Raw genomic sequence first — 19,271 nt, forward strand, 5'->3', positions numbered from 1 at the left:
CATGGCAGGACTGTGTTCACCCTGTATATTTATGACAATTTCCTTTCTACAGGCAATTAGCTAAATTTTCAATAATTCCAGAAAGCATGTTAACATTCAGTAATCAGTGTTGCCTGCACACTAAGGATAGTATGGTATTTTAACTAACATTTTGATTTCTCTGGTTACCTTCATAATCAGTGATAACCTTTCCCTTAAAGGAAGTTGTGTACCCTGTTCCCTCTAGGTTTTCTGCGAGTAATTTTGTCTGTTATAAACTCTGTGTCTTGGGAATAAAATCAAAGCCTTCTGCACCAATAACCAAAAAACTATCCACTAACCTACAAAAGCTTCAATGACATTTTATCAGTCTTTGCTAATGGTGTCAAATGAAGAGCTCAAATTAAATTTATTCTTCCTGATAGTTTTAAGTTGCCTCACTGTACAAGGTATCACAGCATGATGTCCTCAGAGTGCAGGACACACACACACACACACACACACACACACACACACACACACACACACGTGACTGGTGTATGTGAGTCTCTCAAGACATTTATTGAGAAGTTCTCAAGCTTTGAGGCAACTGTTTTGATTGATTTTCGATTACTATGTAAGAGGTGTTCTCCCCACTTCAGCCAGTGCACACCTGCACAGTCTGTTTATCTTCTAGAGCTGTTTATAATTTAAAAGTAAGGTGTTTGCTACTAACTGAGTGGAAAAAATTACAGCAAGCATATTCTACATTTACATCTATACTTTGCAAGTCACTAGAGTGCACAGCAGAGGGTACTTCCCTCTGTATTATACATTAGGGGTTGTTCCTGATCCTTTCACATATGGAACATGGGCAGAATAACTGCTTAAACACATCAAATTTGAGTGTTCATGCAACACTGCATGATAAATGCATTTCAAGTGAAATAATAAATACTGCAAATTGATAGTTTGGCAGAAAAGTATACAGAGAGAGCCACAGAAGCACACATTTTCATAGAACCTTAGAAGGTGTGTCAATTCTGACCATCATGCCAATTAAACTGGCTTCAGCTTGTGCATAGTACCACCATTATCTTGCTACATGGAGGAGGAGGCCAGACCACTTTACGAATTCCTGTGATAGAATGGGAATCTGTAACATCACACTGTTGATAACCATGGTCATGGTGATGTTTTTGTTGCAAATTTCATAAAGGTATGTGAAACAGCAGTTAGTTGACAAGTGAAGCAGTCAGTGTGCCACAGCACAAAAGATGTAGAAAATGAGTTGTGTGTGTGTAAGCATTATCGGGCATCTCAGCTGAATGATTACACTGCATCCTGTATGTAGAACGTCACATGTAAAAGCAGTGTGCACTTTGGATGCGTAGAACTGCTTAATGTACTAAGAACAGGTTCAAAAAATTTTAATCTGGTGCCTGACAATATTTAAGTGCATCTGGAGGATTTTGATAATTTGTGAGCGAATAAAATTAGGACTAATTACCACATACCAGAGCCCATGCAACAATCGGTACAGACAAAGGTAGGTGAGAGCACCAAATGGTCTAGTTGTTATGTTGACTGGAACAGTGATGTCTGTGCTTTTAGGGTTGCTAAATATAATTGTGAAAGCTTCCTTGGAAAAGGCAGAACTCTGAATGAGTTTCAGTAAACGGGAGTTGACTGAAAATGATTAAGACAGGCACAAACTGCTTGTATCAGCGCTCTGGCTTTTACTGTAGCAGTCCATAGGAATGTACTTTCCAGGAGATGTAATTGTTTCATCCAGTATGTTAATGTCTTGTCTCAACAGAGCCCAAACCTAAAGAATTGTCTTAACAGCCTTTCTGCAGGTGACAACTAATTTGAAAACAGAAGGATGCTGAGTAACAAACTAAAGTCAGCTAAAAACTGTATTACAGAAGACATCCGGCAACTTATTATTGGTATACTTAATAAGGAATATCTCTAAAGACCTCTAATCATTAACCTTCCAGCTACTAAAACACAAAAATGTAACATTCTTCATTCTGAGCACAAAATGTTTGATTATGGCACATAATTAACACAAACATTTCCAAAAATGGCACAATTTTCACATAAAAACTAGTCATTCTACAATATGTGAAGTGGGGGTAGCATGAATCTAAACTGAATAACACACGAGATTTTGTACACAACTACCAGTGTTACAACATGAAGCTGACAATAGGCTTAGCACCTTCAACAAGTAACTGATATTTCATTGTCACGAAATGTGCAGGAAAACAACAACCATACACATGGCTAGGCCTCTGCGCAACACTTTGCTGTTAACTGAAAATCTGTCTCTAAGTAGCAGTTTAAAGTTACCCATGTACAAATATCTGGAGTTAGATTTTACAACCATCAATACACTCATTTAATTGAGTGATCCATAAGAGTGGATCGCAGCAGAGTTAGAGAGAGAGAGAGAGAGAGAGAGAGAGAGAGAGAGAGAGAGAGAGAGAGAGAGAGGTAGGTAGGTAGGTAGGTAGGTATCAGACTTAATGCACATCCGGAAATCTGTCCGAACACTGTGTGTGGAACTCCACACCATGCGTCTTCAGTGCAGTAATAAATGGCAAGTTTCATTTACCAGATTTTGCAGCACAATACTGTATTTCAATTTGTTGCACTCAAATGAAAATTGTCTGTATGTGTACAATTGAGGATCTTAATTTTTGCACTGGCATTATGATTATTATTATTATGACATATGACAAGTATTTTTGTGGATCGACGTGAGTCTCTCCTCATCAATAATGTAAACTAGTTCCTGCAGCTCAGACCATAACCAGGAGTCTGAAATTTGACACACACACACACACACACACACACACACACACACACACACACACACACCATTCATTTTGCATGTGCTTACATAAATATTTTAACACATGGTAATTTTACAGATCCTGTTTAACATTTGTTAAAGTAAGAACTTCTTACAGTATATACTAGAATCTCAATTACTGACTTCATTCATTATGTTTAGAAAAATATACCACACTAGGAAGAATTTCAGACTAGCTTTTCAAAGCACTTATGTAGCATTGCATAAAAATTTGTCAATGCTGTGATCATTGCCCTCTTGTATGAAGTACCAGGTAGAGTTTAGTTTGATGTACTGGAATTAATGTGCACTTTTTTCTGCATTCTCTCACCATTCTCAACCTATGATATACTACACAGCAAACATATCACCACCTCGAATCGCAGATGAGCAAAAAGAACTAAATTTGAGATCTTTTTCACATGTTCAGTTGCAGTTACACACATACACAAGTCAAGTGAAATCACAGTTTCAGTAGTATTGTAAGATGCATACTGTCACTGAGAATACCACCACTTTAGTCTTCATCATACAACTGTTGTGACAGCAGCATTTGACTTTGGCTCTTGTCTTGGTTTTCTTCTAAATGTCACCCAGGTGTACACAAGACTTCCAATAACACTGACGTTGATGCCTATGAAATTCAGCCAAGAAAATATATAGTCTCCACCAATCACCATACCTAGATAAGTAATACACACATTCTTGAGGCATCCTATAACTGTAGTTGTCAATGCTGAATTGTACATGGTGCAAAGCATAACAGAATAAGTCAACACAAAGCCCATCACACACGAGGCAGCAAACTGCACCAAAAAAAGTGGCTGATCCCAATCAGAAAATGCAATGGCCCTGTCCAGTTCCCCTGTGGCCCATGCAAACACAGTGGCAGGTGGTAACATGAACAGTGAATTATAAAACATTAGTCCATACTTTCCAAGCTCTGCTGCATCCAGCTTTTGTTTCACAACAACACCATTTGCTGCAGTGAAGAAGTCATTCAGCAAAACTGATACGTAGCCTTCTGCACTGAAGGCTAGATCATTGCTTGCAGCAATTATTGCACCAAGGATCATTGTATAAACAGATATTTGGACAGCTGTAGTTGGTCTAACACCCAGCAAATAAAATTCACCTACCATTGTCATCAGAATCGAAAAACGTCGCAGAACCTGCAGTAAGAGATATTTAGATCAGCGGCTCTTTTTTCAAAACAATTTACACAAGACTATATAGTGTCTATGATAATTTATTGTATGTTAATGCATCGAATCACTAAAATCAATTTGTGTATGGCCCAACAACAATTCAATAAGAAACTGTTTTCTGTAGTTTGAATTTTTCAATATACAAGCAAAATTCACAAATCCTATGATTACCTACCTAAGATTTATTTCACTGAAAACATCATTTCACTAATTTTTTAAATGACCAGGTCATCAAGCAAGCAATACAAATTTCATGTGAGTCATTCTTATACAATGCTGTTCTCAACAGTCATGAATAGTACTAGATACCATACACATTGTGGCTATTAACATTACTTTGTAGTGATGGCCACTACATATTCATTACAATAGTAGTGTCTCTCTCTCTCTCTCTCTCTCTCTCTCTCTCTCTCTCTCTCTCTCTCTCTCTCTCTCTCTCTGTGTGTGTGTCTGTCTGTCTGTCTGTCTGTCTGTGAGAGAGAGAGAGAGAGAGAGAGAGAGAGAGAGAGAGAGAGAGAGAGAGAGAGAGAGAGGGGGGGGGGGAGGGAGGTTGTGTATAGTAAATTAGGAATCTTTACTATGCATTGCACGATACTGCTACCTGGCTATAATTGTCAGGCACACAGAGAAATGTGAAAGCAGTATTATTTTTTACCTATGATGCACCCACTGTTTTGTCACCTACAACGATAAATATATAATCATTTCTTTCATCAAGGATCAGCACAGTTAAGCATCAGACCTTGAGTGAATAGATCATCTTGTGCAATGTGGTACATATGAAAATAACAAGCTAGTAATGCAAAAGTCCACTTTGAGCTTTCTTATCACATGGCCTGAAGAATAATGATTGATCTACTGCTATACATTTGGAAGAAAACCTGTGATTTTCATTATTTTCGTGAAATTTGTAGACATAATGATCCTATCAGCTATTTAACACACAAAAAAATGATACTTACTGTAAGCATTGGCAAGGAAAGTTGTTTTGTCCCATAGAGCCCAAAGACAACATTTCCCATGTAAATTAGGGGCAGTGGCCATAGTTTACGAAAGATGCCTCTATCAAATGGAGGGAAAGATAGCACATTGATGCTCCGTGCAACAATGAGTACTGCTACGGTAGCAGCCATCTGACCCAGACCAAGAACTTGAGCAGAAGGAAATCCATAAGTTGTCAATACAGTCTTGTTTACCACCTGTAACAGTTCATTTTCAAAATATTCACAATAATGCAGCAAAGTTCCAGCATAAAAACTTATTTAACATAGAGAGCACTCAAAAAATGTAATGTTGAATGCATTATGTTGACAGAGAAAAAACACAACTTTCTGCAAATTATCAAAAAAGGAATGTAACTAGAGCAAGTATGCCAAATGCTGAAGCATAAGAGACGAAGTCCAGTACGCTACTTTATTACGATCCTGAGCAGATTCACATGCAGTCACATCCTGCCTATCCCATAATTTTTTTCATCCTTTACCAAAGCAAGGAGACTAGTGACTACAAGAATGGACAGGAGTTACTGAAGTCATTTTAACTGCAAGAGAGTTTAAATTGGAGATAGGTCCTCTCTTATCACCAGGAATCCACCAAATGTTTTCTTTGCTCCATTTTTCAACATCTCTTCTGGTTATACACCCACTTTTTCCTCTTAATTGCCTATTGTCATTTCTATGATTCATTTATTGGTCTTCCTGGGCCTTCAGAATATAATTAATATGCCCACTTTTCCATTCCACTAAGCAACTCATTTTTGCATTGCATCTGGCAAGACATGCAAGTTGAAATTTTCCATCTCAAGCACAATGAGGTATCGCCCACTTTAATGTGACATTCAATTTTTTCTGAAAGATTGAAATAGTTTTTTCTCTATACCTCGTTCAGTCTTCACCTGCTCAACACACGCTAGGCTGAAATAAAAAATTAATCAACAGATTTGGTAACATAATTAACTAAGTTTTTCCTTTCAAAATACCAATTAAACACTGATTTAGTCCAAACTTTTATAGTACTTAAGTCCCTTCATACCTTGTTGGATTTTTCTGCTGTGAAAACAAGCAAAAACAATTTTTTTAACACACTGAAATGTCAGTTTGATCCCTTCTTGTTTCAAATGCAGTCAGCAAAGATTTTGTCACAAAAAAAAACTGAACATAATGTCTAAAAACTAGCATAAAATCAAACTCAAGTGAACTGCAGCTCCTTAAGGTATGAATTACAATGTGCACTAAACTGTGAAGGATAGATGCAGCACGTCTCTCCATCAGTTCACAGATGCTGGTTCGGTCAGTCGAGGGTAGTGCCTGTGGGACAATCAACTGAACACCAATATCATCGCCCAATACATCAAGTCAAAATCAGTATTTTGTATATCCACAGAGATTAGCATGTGCCCACATGCATTCTATACATTTATGATATCTTGTCCAAATGTGGCATTGACGGGGAACAAAACAGGAAACCCATCAACAAGATGGTGTGTGAAGGAACCACTCACAGAACTGTAATTCTAATTAGTTACCATAACCATTACAGGTGACATGGGAACAAAGTGTTTCAAGTGAACCAAGGCACACCGACTTATATGTAGTAATATGGATTTATCCATGGCGTGTGCTTATACATGGTAGAATCAAACTGAAGGGTGTTTCAAAATTAATATATGGGTTTTAAGGCTTTGTAGCACATATTACTTTCACCTTACAATTATAAATAATACACCAAATGAAAGAGAAACACAAACACTTTTTCTTACAATTATTCAGTGTGAACACCGATCACACGTCAAGTCAACAGGCAAGTTGCTCTAAAACCTCGATCAATGTGTGAAGAGTAACTACTACAAAAACACTGTTTCTAAAGTTGGATAGATCAGCTGGTATCAGAGGCACACGCAAAAAATGCTGTTTGTCAACCTGCCCCTTGCACCCAATCCGCCGGCCGGATAAAACTGTGTTTAACCAGTCGTGTATTGAGTTATGACAGTGAGGCGGCACACTATCTTGCTCCCAAATAAAGATGTGTTGTTCAGCTTCTTCCCAATGAGGCACAGGCCATAGCTGTAGCACATCAGGATAAGAATCAGTAGTTATCGTTGGTTCACCGAAAAAGAGAGGCCCATAAACTTTGTGTGGGGATATTTATTGGGGCTAAGCATGAAAGACTCACACTCATTCAACATATTTTGCAGGCACTCTGTCATTCCATACTCTTCCCATTGCATACAGACATACAAATGAAACTGTCTGAGTTGCTCTTTCATGTTGTGTATTATTTACAATTTTGAGTTGAATGTAATAAATGCTACAATGCCTTACAACTGGCATGTTCATTTTGAAACACCCTGTAAATAAATTGGCAATACTGAGCCCAATTCAAATGTGTGACGACACACCATTGCAAATCCTGTGTGACATTTGCTATTTGTGCAAGAAATGCTCTCGACACAGGCAAGTTGCTTTGTCTCAAGTGTTATTTGTATAAACATACAGGAACAGCATGTAACATCACTACCCACTCCCATCCCTCCTGTAACATGCTGTTAATGTGAGTTGTGTTACAAGTATGAAGATGGCAGATCTGTAGAGGCAATGATGGCAAGTGGACTTTTATGTACCTAATAATAAGCCAGGGCAAATGCTTGTGGCACTCAGATGAAGAAAGAGTTGGAATTTATGCAAGTTCACAAGATCCTGAAGACCACCCTGGACTCCAACAATTTGATCGGAGTCCTTAACTATCATGCTGGCCTAGTATTAGGTTATTTACCTTGTATGACACTACAGAAATGCTGATGCTGAAGTGGTAATATTGGCTGACTTTCAAGTAAAGAGCTAATGACAAAAAGCCTGCAAAGCTTCAGATTAACTAGTCAATATAATAGAAGGGTATGCTTTCACAATAAATAAGTGAAAGAGGTCTTGGTAACAGCAACAACCATAATTAATAAAAAGCTCCACCTGAAGTAATTTTTCTTCAAGAAATGAAGTATGCAAGCAATGCACAACACAGTCAATCAGCCAGAAAATTCAACATTAGGGAATATCAGCCATGAAGAAACAAACAGATCCTGTAATATGGGGAGCAAAACATATATTTCCATTTGCCAAAACACACTAATGTGTGGCATTTACATGAAATTAATCAAGAAAAGTTGAACCAGAAACATTGTAATACTGGATGACTTTCAAGTAATTGTTCCCAGAAAGTAAAGGTTACTGCAACAAGAAATGACTTTTACTGTCTTTTAAAAGCCCCCTCTGTTTTAAGTGGTAACTGTTGATGTGCCTGCAGTGTTCCAGAAACTGTACAGTACAAAGTACAATGCTAGGAATGACTGTTTCAAAAATAATGCAAAAGAAAATTATACACAAACACCACTATTTCCAGCAATAAAGAACCATTTTACAAATATGTCTCAATGCAGGCAAGATGACAACCAGTTGTGAATATATTGACACTAGACGGTATTAACCCATTAGAGCCATGTGTTGCCATATGGCAATGTTTGTAACACATTTTTAAAAATAGTTGATTCCACGACATCATACGGGTTGTGTTGGCAGCACTGGATTCCATTCTGCAAGACTGTAAAGATCACTACAATGTAACAGTTTTAACAATAAATTTAAATTCTGCGGCGTAAGCAGTGTTTGAAGTCTTCGTCTGCTGAATGATGATGAAAAATGGAGTACAAGTTCGAGTATGTATGTTTACACAGTAACTTACAATATATAATTTGGTTTTTTAGTATAGTTGTGCTTTGAATACTCAAATATATATTCTTTGGAGGTGAATAAATTGCGTTCATTTAGGCCGTTTGAATGTCGGTGTTGCCATATGGCAATGCTAAGTGCTTGTACTCAGTAAAATGACAAATTTTCTCTTTTGTTTTAGAAGAGGTTTCTCTCTTGCTCAGGCACTGGAGATTCTTTATAATGACGATATTGAAGGTGATGTGTTTGTTGAGCCCCCAGATCCGAATAGAGAAGAATGATGGATTATTGTATGTGCAGTGGTTGGACAACTCAGTTGTCACAACGATCTCTTCATGTGCTGCACAAGTAGTTGGCAAAGTCAAGAGATTCTCACAACTAAAAAAGCGAAATATGATTCCCAGACCAAAACTGGTAGCCAAATATAATACATATACGGGAGGTACTGATCAGAATCTAGCATGCTATCACATTGCAATAAGAAGCAAGAAATGGTACTGGTCTCTCTTTACATGGATGTTAGATGTCGCCATACAAAACAGTTGAATTTTGTATAATGAAGCAAGAAACCAAATTATTTCTCAGCTTGACTTCAAGAGAGAAGTAGCAACAGCAATTTTTTAAAAAAAAAATCATGAAAAAATTAATTCCAGCAGTAATGAGTTAAGGGAGTACACAGTATTAGCAAATTGTGCAAAAATTTACACACACACACACACACACACACACACACACACACACACACACACACACACACACACACACACCATCATCATCATCATCACATCATCATCATCATCATCACCACATCATCATCATCATCATCATCATCATCATCATCACCATCACCATCACCATCATCATCATCATCACATCATCATCATCATCACATCACCATCACCATCACCATCATCATCTCCTTTCTCAGACGTTATGTCTGGTTAAAAATGGAAAGTGACGCGGACGTTGATCAAGCGTGACTTCCTTTTAACTGTACGGTATAAGTTACATTGCATTTAGGAACTTTCGGGTAATTGAACATTTATCCATAATTACAGATTTCTGTAGTTTTATATATAAGTTTGGATGTAGCTGTATTGTGTTGATGTGCTGGTGGGTATTGTGTGATATGACTCCTATAGTTCATAGTATAATTGGTATAATGTCAACTTTATCCTGATGCCACATGTCTGACTTCTTCAGCCAGTTGGATGTATTTTTCAATTTTTTCACCTGTTTTGTTCTGTACATTTGTTGTATTGGGTATGGATATTTCGATTAGTTGTGTTAATTTCTTCTTTTTATTGGTGAGTATGATGTCAGGTTTGTTATGTGGTGTTTCATCTGTTATAATGGTTCTGTTCCAGTATAATTTGTATTCATCATTCTCCAGTACATTTTGTGGTACATACTTGTATGTGGGAACGTGTTGTTTTATTAGTTTATGTTGTATGGCAAGTTGTTGATGTATTATTTTTGCTACATTGTCATGTCTTCTGGGGTATTCTGTATTTGCTAGTATTGTACATCCGCTTGTGATGTGATCTACTGTTTCTATTTGTTGTTTGCAAAGTATGCATTTATCTGTTGTGGTATTGGGATCTTTAATAATATGCTTGCTGTAATATCTGATGTTTACTGTTTGATCCTGTATTGCAATCATGAATCCTTCCGTCTCACTGTATATATATTGCCTTTTCTTAGCCATGTGTTGGATGCGTCTTTATCGATGTGTGGCTGTGTTAGATGATATGGGTGCTTGCCATGTAGTGTTTTCTTTTTCCAATTTACTTTCTTCTTATCTGTTGATGTTATGTGATATAAAGGGTTGTAGAAGTGGTTATGAAGTTGCAGTGGTGTAGCCGATGTATTTACATGAGTGATTGCTTTGTGTATCTTGTTAGTTTCTGCTCGTTCTAGAAAGAATTTTCTTAAATTGTCTACCTGTCCATAATGTAGATTTTTTATGTCGATAAATCCCCTTCCTCCTTCCTTTCTGCTTAATGTGAATCTTTCTGTTGCTGAATGTGTGTGATGTATTTTATATTTGTGGCATTGTGATGGTGTAAGTGTATTGAGTGCTTCTAGGTCTGTGTTACTCCATTTCACTACTCCAAATGTGTAGGTCAATATTGGTATAGCATAAGTATTTATAGCTTTTGTCTTTTTTCTTGCTGCCAATTCTGATTTCAGTATTTTTGTTAGTCTTTGTCTGTATTTTTCTTTTAGTTCTTTAATATTTGTATTATCTATTCCTATTTCTTGTCTGTATCCTAGATATTTATAGGCATCCGTTTTTTCCATCGCTTCCATGCAGTCGCTGTGGTTATCAAATACGTAATCTTCTTGTTTAGTGTGTTTTCCCTTGACTATGCTATTTTTCTTACATTTGTCTGTTCCAAAAGCCATATTTATATCATTGCTGAATACTTCTGTTATCTTTATTAATAGGTTGAGTTGTTGATTTGTTGCTGCCAGTAGTTTTAGATCATCCATGTATAGCAAATGTGTGATTTTGTGTGGGTATGTTCCAGTAATATTGTATCCATAATTTGTGTTATTTAGCATGTTGGATAGTGGGTTCAGAGCAAGGCAGAACCAGAAAGGACTTAATGAGTCTCCTTGGTATATTCCACGCTTAATCCGTATTGGCTGTGATGTGATATTATTTGAATTTGTTTGGATATTAAGTGTGGTTTTCCAATTTTTCATTACTATGTTTAGGAATTGTATCAATTTAGGATCATCTTTGTATATTTCCAATATTTGTAGTAACCATGAGTGGGGTACACTATCAAAAGCTTTTTGGTAATCAATGTATGCATAGTGCAGCGACCTTTGTTTAGTTTTAGCTTGATATGTCACCTCTGCATCTATTATCAGTTGCTCTTTACATCCTTGTGCTCCTCTGCAACAGCCTTTTTGTTCTTCAGTTATAATTTTGTTCTGTGTTGTATGTGTCAATTTCTGTGTAATGACTGAAGTTAATATTTTGTATATTGTTGGTAGGCATGTTATGGGGCGATATTTAGCTGGGTTTGCTGTGTCTGCTTGATCTTTAGGTTTCAGATAGGTTATTCCATGTGTAAGTGTATTAGGGAATGTGTATGGGTCTGCAATGTAACTGTTAAATAATTTAGTTGGATGTGAATGTGTTGAGGTGAACTTCTATAGCAAGAAATTGGCTATTTTATCTTTTCCAGGGGCTTTCCAATTGTGAGTAGAATTAATTGCTTGGGTGACTTCATGTTGCAAAATTATCACTTCAGGCATTTGTGGTATCATCTTGTATGCATCTGTTTCTGAAGGCTCTAATTTAGGGCCCCTCAATGGGCTGATAAGGTTTAGTAGCCCTCCCTTAAACGGAGTAGTAAAAGCCCCTTCAAAAATAAAATGTAAAATTAACTTAGCTGCTGAGACATTGTTTCTTAACACCAGGGGTAGCAAGTCAGGGAGATTAAGCGCCTGCCACAAAACAGCTAGGTTAGGACAGTTCAGCGAAATGAGGACCATTATCAAACAGGAACTGCATTAGCAGTGGGATGGGTCCTCCCAGAGGAGGGGATAACCATGAGTCAGCGAAGTATGGGCAATGCCTTGCGAGAGGCCTGCAGGGAGGATTGCCATGGATTCATAGTCTCCACTTACCACTCACAGTTTTGCAAAGCCAGACTGAGCCATTCTGTATTAGAGATACTAAAACTTGATGGTGTAATATCGATCAGAGTCTTGTTACTGAATACCACTCAAGTCTATATACTGGTAGCCAGTTTGGCCAGGCTATAAGCAAGTTTATTCTCCATGACCCCAATGAGGCCTGGGGTTCAGACGAAGATCACAGAGTGTCTGCATTGGTCAAGGGCGCACAAGGTATCGTGAATAGACATGACCAAGGGATGGCGAGGTTAACACTGGTCAAGGGCTTGTAAACTGCTGAAGGAGTTGCTGCAGATGGGAAAGGCTCTCTGAAGCAGAAACATATGCTCAAGAGCACGAGAGATGGCTATTAATTCTGCAGTGAAAACACTATAGCCATTCGGCAAGGAGTGCAGTTCAGTATGTCCTGCACGAGTACAAGAAAAGCCTACAAGACCAATAACCATTGAGCCTTTAGTATAGACTACTACTGAAGCCCAGAATGTGCCAAGGATGGTGAAAAATTGGTGTCCGAAGGCCTCAGATGAACTGAGTCTTTCAAAACTTGTGACAGATCAAGACAAAGCTGTGGTCGAGAGATGAGCCATGGAGTTTTATGTGAGTGGGCCTAGAGGAGAGGTGATGGAGGAAACAACTAGAGTTCAGAGAGGCGGCACAGGACACAGATTTTGACTGTAATCCCTGATTGGGGCCACCATGTGGGAGATCACTTTCTGTATTTGGTAAGAGGAGACTGCAGTTTGGATGTTTAGGGGAGCTGCAAATGTATGTAGCGTACCTGATATGGTGGTGTTTGTACCTGATCCACAATAGAAGGCCCCCAGCCTCTAAGAGTAAGCTGCTAACATGGCTAGTTTGAAAGATTCCTGTCAAGTCTTCATGCCACAATTGGATCCAGCATCCGTAATGCTGACAGCGATGCCAAACCGTATGTCAGAGTCCCATAACGAAGACAGGATTGTATCACGGCTTTGTAAAGATGCAGAAGGGTAGTGCAATCTGCAACCCAGCTAGTATTACTCAGGCAATAAAGTGTATTAAAGTTCCGCCAGTACTTTCAATTAAGCTGGCGAAGATGGATAATCTACATCAACAGAGCCATGAATACCAGTCCTAGAAAGTGGTAAGTCCATCACATTGAGTAATTGTGTCATTGAGGTAAGGTTGTGGTTGAACGATATGATGCCAACGTAAGTGCACGACATGAGTCTTGGCAGCTGAAAACCAAAAGCCATGGACGAGCACACATGTTTACACCTTTCGTATGATGTCTTGCAGTCAATATTCAGTGATATCCACACTAGATGAGCAATAGTAGAGGCAAAAGTCTTCAGCACACAAGGAGAGTGATACTGAGGACCCCACAGCTGCTGCTAGACCTTTTATGGCTACTGAAAAGAGAGGGCACTCAGTACAGACCCCTGTGGGACCCTATTCTCTTGGATATGGAGAGAACTGTTGGAGGCACCAACCTGAACCTAGAAAACACAATTAGACAAGTTCTGGATAAAGAGAAGGAGTGGATCCCCTAGACTCCACTCTTGTATGGCAGGAAGGCTGTGTCGCTGCCTTGTGATGTCTTCAGCCTTTTGCAGGTCTAAGAAGACAGCTAAAAGGTGTTAACATCAGGCGAGAGTTGTTTGGATGGCAGACTCCTTGAAATCCAGATTATCAGTAGTAGAACGACAATGGCGTAAACCACCCTGGGACTGAGCCAGAAGACCCCGAGACTCAAGAAGCCAACAGAGCTGCCAGCTCACCATGCATTGAAGCAACTTACAGAGAACATTGGTGAGGCTAACTGGGCAACAACAGTTTATCTCAAAAGGGAGTTTATCTCAAAAGGGAGTTTACCCAAATTCAGTACTAGGATGATGTTGCTCTCTAACCATCGTGAGGAGAAATCTACCTTGCTCTACACGTGGTTAAAGGTGGCAAGAATATGGACACACACTCCAATAGGTGCTTGAGCACTTTGTTGTTGATGCGGTCTAGCCCTGGGGCTGCATCAGGGCAATGGGCTAGGACACTAATTCCCACTTGCTGAATTGAACGTTATTCGGCGCCAGGTGGCTTCTAGGTACAAATAATTGCTTTCACTCTACCCACTATTTCAGGACAAGAAAGGTTGATTGATAGTTCTCAGATGCAGAGGCTCAAGCATAATGCACAGCAAAACATTTGGCAACAGCAGCTGTGTCAGTGTAAAAACCACCATCCGAGGTAATACTAGATACACCTGCAGATGTATGATATCTGTACTGACATCTGATCTTTGCCCAGACCTGTGAAGGTGTGTGGTCTGATCATTGGAACTTTCTATTTAGCTTTCTTGCTTCTGTCCTTTTCCTTTAGCCAGTGGTCCTGGGCATGGAGCCACTTAAAGGCAATAAGGTGCTGCACTGATGGGTGGCACTTATGGCACTGGAGAGCCCGTCTATGATCTCTTATGCTCTCTGCAATTGCTGATGACCACCAAGGTACTGTCTTCCATCAGCACAATCTCAAAGAACAGGGGATTGCTAAATCTGCTGCTGAAAGAATGGCTATAGTTGTATTCTGAAATGCCTCATCTGTATCTCTTTGCAGTGGGGAACCAAGGGTGACAGCAGAGGCAAAACCATCCCAGCCAATGTCGTTGAGGGCCTATCTCCGCAAGCTTTCAAGGGACTGACACTAATGGAGAAAAAGGTAGATTGGGAAGTGGTTACTACCATACAAGTCATCGTGGACTCTCCAGTGGCTGGACAGCAGAAGAAGCTGGGTGCAGATGGAGAGGTGAATGGGCGAGAAAGTTTCGTGCGCCACACTGAAGTGTGGGGGCACCAGTATTCAATACACCGAGCAAGGTGGCGCAATGGCAAACACAATGGAGTTGCATTCGGGAGGACGATGGGGTTCAAACCCAATTCCGGCCATCCGGATTTACGTTTTCTGTGATTTCTATAAATCTCTCCAGGCTGGGATGATTCCTTTGAAAAGACACAGCTGATCTCCCTGTTCCCTGACAATCCAAGCTTGTGCTCCATCTCTAGTGACCTTTATGTCAATACGACATTTAACCCCATCTACCTTCCAGTATTCAAGAGACAAAGGTCAAGTTGTGCCAGTGAGTTTTCGACATCTTTACCACCTCACAAAGGGTTATGAGCATCGAAATTACCCAAGATTAGGAAAGGTGGGAGGAGCTGAGAAACCAGTGCCAACAGTATGTTCCAAGACACTTTCACCATCAGGAAGGAGGTAAACACTTCAGATGGTAATATCCTGAAATGCCCCTATCGTAACAACCACAGCCTACAAAGGTGTATTAAGAAGCACAAGTTCACTATATAGGGTGTCCAGAACATATGTGCAAACTCCACGTGACACCCTGTCATAGGCAGTACAATTCTTATAATATCCTCAGTATCCACGAAGAGCCATGGCCCACGTTGCTGGAAACCAAGTCTCCTGAAGGGCAACGCAGAAGGCAGGGGAAGTGCTTAAGAACTGTAGCTCAGCCAGGTGGTGAAAAAAACATCTACAATTCCACCAGAGAATAATGTTTACATACTGTGAGGCCACAAAGGGACCAAGGAGGCAGGTTATGCCCTAGAGTCATCTGCTGCCACTTGTTGAGCGATTATTGCATCAACACACATGAGTACCATTGCCAAGGGGGGCGACAATGTCTTAGTTATAGCGTAAGAGACAGTTATACATTCTGGATGCTACTGCTCTTATTACTTCTTGGCCTCTTCGTAAGTTGGTTTGCACAGTGTCTAATAGTCTTCTCCCCTCTCTGGAAAACAGTGCAATCTGGTGAGCAGGGAGAATTACTTTCCACAGCTGACAGATGGGAGGAGCGGTACAAGGAGTGTTTGCATGTAGCAATCATTCACAATCCCTACAGAAGGGGCTAGCATTGCAACATGAAGACACGTGCCAGAATTTGAAACATTTCAAGCACTGCACAGTTTCACATTGGATTGGTGTATCACCACCTTGACCTTTTCATCCCCGCCAAAGGCTAAGATTAAGACACAATCGCTACACTGGTCCTTTGGCACCCTATGGACATGACTGACTAAGCATACACCCCGCCACTCCCTGCTGGCACGTTGATCATCAGACTTGAAGACCAGGTCTCTGTGAAAATGTCGTCCTATTATGGGTAGTGACATTCACTGGTATGTCACCCAGCTCGTTGCAACCTAACAGCACCTGTGACTGGGTAGGGGATGCTGTTTTGATCAAAGATGAAACACTATTTTAGAGATAGCTGCCACTTTCACAAACTTTACCTTTATGTTCTTGACAAAGAATAAGGGCTATGTGGCCAAGAAGGAATCCCATCAATCGTGCAAACCAAGTATTGGGGGAATATTTCTCTGCTTGCCGCTTAGTGCTACATTCCTTCCATGGTCTAGCCAGGAAAGCTAACGTTTTAGGGTTGTATTTATCTGCATTAAATGAGGGCTGTCCTAGTGGGGCTGATAGGGCCATATGGCCACCAGCAGAAGGTAACTTCATCCTCTTCATTTGCAGCTCATCAACCATGGTGTCACCCACTCCAAATGGGGCCTGTCCTCATGAGCACTATCCCGTCTCAGGAACAGCTACCTGGCCAGTAATCTGTTGCTTGGGGCCCCCATGCCCCAGTCACAATGCACACATACTGCTTGACATATACGAGGAGCTTTCAGCTCAGGCACAAAGTGCGATCCCTGCATGGTTAGGGGGCTACCATCATATAGTTACTTGACCCTTCCGACAACGGGATGGCTACAGTGCTGGGTTTTAGGTATACTACTTTATTAAAGTGAAGGGTGCGAAAATGGGAAGGCACAAAGGTGGTGCATATACCATATAGAGCGACCTTCCCTGCACAATCCACACTTCTGGATAATTTTGAAAATTTGTGGCATGCCAAACCCAACAATGGGGACCACATTTATTTCATGGAAAGTCGCAGGAAACAACAGAAGTGGAAACTCGAGTTCCAAATCATGAACTAGTTCCGAGCAGGGTCTGCACCAAGGGAACCACCTGACAGAGGCAGAGGGAAAAGGGATATTGGAAGCACACGTTTGTAGCACGGAAAGGGATTAATGCTGTAAGGGTTGGGGCCCCACACACTAGCCAAGCACATACTAACAAGAGTTGAGCCCCCTGAGGGACTTGAGCAGGAATTCACAACATTCTGCCGACAAGAGTGCACGAAAAATGGTGCATCACAGTTGTTACAAATCTGTCATGAAGTATGGTATAACATTCTGCTGAAGTCCAAATAGTGTATCTCTATTAGAAACTGCAGAAAAAAATTAGCAGACACATATGTACTGCACAGTACTAAGAATCTTGTCGCCCATTATTTTGGAACCTGCTAATCTTATTTGTTCACTCCATACACATTTATGAAATTATGATCATTCTAGACAGCACACAAAAATTATTTGAGGAAGATCATTATAATTATTCATACAACACGAGAAATAATTTGATGCTATCCACCTATCAGTTGTAATCATATGCACAAACTTCACAGTACATGGGGATGCCAATACACAATAAATTAATGAGCAAAAACATGTTTAATATGAAGCCAGAGATTCTAAAAATACGATTACAGTAAATTCTGCTGGAGAAATGCTACTATTCAGTAGAAGACACAGAGGACTAAATGATAATTTCAGCTAGGGGTAATTCAGTGCGATTTTTTAGACAACAAAATTTTATTATCACCACCATGCTGTTATCATTAGTTATTGTATGTTTATAGTGAAGTTTAACCTCAATTTTGATGTGTTTTCTGTACATGAGACCAGCAAACCGCAATTCGCAATAGGCATGCTAACTTACGGTTATTAGAAAGGAACACGCTCCATACAACACAGCAGAACCAATACGTCTCACCAAGGCTGTGGTTGGCTCAGTTGTCTCACTGTTTGGTAGCCCCATACCTGATAACAGTAAAAAATAAAAATATAAATTTGTCATTTAATGTATACCATTAAAACTTTTAAATTACTCTGAAGTTTCAAAAATATGTGATGGCATGAAATTGCTAAATTTGCAGCAAACATTTCTTACACCACCACATGAATGGAATCACTTATGTAACACCATATTATTGGAATAGAGGTTAATGTCCTTGGAACAAAGGAGTAACCGGCAAATAATGTCACAAAGGGATGGAACTTTTTCTTTATTCCTGACTATCGACCCACACCCAGCTTCTCGGGGTTGCAGTAAGTATCTACAGCCAGACGACTTAATTGCAGATGTAATTTTGTTTATGGGCCACTGCACAGATTTATGATTAAAATCAACTGCTCATCATCACTTTCATATAACTAACTATTTAAGCTGTTTACTCCTGGACAGTTTCTGCAGTATCCTGCAGCGGCCTCCCAGTAGTGGTAAATACTGGCGGTCTGGCACTGCCATTGTGGTAGCCTTAGACCTGTGTCCACAAACCTTACTCATGAATAATTGTATCAGTGGAAACCCTATCAATATCTCTACAGCAGTTCCTGAGAATACCCCGAACACATAGACAGAAACTGAATCAGGAAATATTAATTTATCTATTATACAGATGATATGATACTGAAATCTTAGCATATTCCCCTGTAAGTCACCTTTTTACAATCTGTTCAGCACTTTCTCTTACAATTATTGTCTGAAAGAGATAATTAGCATTTACTTAAGAAAACTGTCTGCCAAGTAAAACCCATTGCAATTATATTTCCAATCACCACTTGCATGCTCCACTTACATCATCTTTTCACCTGAGAAAATTAGTTCCTTCCCTTATGTGTCTAGTGTTCAGTAATAAAGTTGTCATTAAAAGTATCTCACTGTAATTGAAGTTAAGAGGTT

General features: G+C 39.6%; 1 protein-coding gene across 3 annotated transcripts in view; it reads right to left on the reverse strand.

Moving 5' to 3' along the window:
• Positions 1-2,702: 2,702 nt before the first annotated feature.
• LOC124594875 (UDP-sugar transporter UST74c) overlaps positions 2,703-19,271 on the reverse strand; it is a 131,311-nt gene continuing 114,742 nt past the window's right edge. For all 3 annotated transcript variants that reach the window (XM_047133343.1, XM_047133344.1, XM_047133345.1), the window contains 3 exons: positions 18,249-18,349; positions 4,992-5,228; positions 2,703-3,993 (listed from right to left, as the gene is read on the reverse strand). In XM_047133343.1, the coding sequence (XP_046989299.1) occupies positions 3,349-3,993; positions 4,992-5,228; positions 18,249-18,349 (983 nt within the window). In that variant the 3' untranslated portion in view covers positions 2,703-3,348. The remainder of the gene's footprint in view (positions 3,994-4,991; positions 5,229-18,248; positions 18,350-19,271) is intronic.

The sequence above is a fragment of the Schistocerca americana genome, chromosome 2 (assembly GCF_021461395.2).
Source record: "Schistocerca americana isolate TAMUIC-IGC-003095 chromosome 2, iqSchAmer2.1, whole genome shotgun sequence".
Taxonomy (NCBI): Eukaryota; Metazoa; Arthropoda; class Insecta; order Orthoptera; family Acrididae; genus Schistocerca; species Schistocerca americana.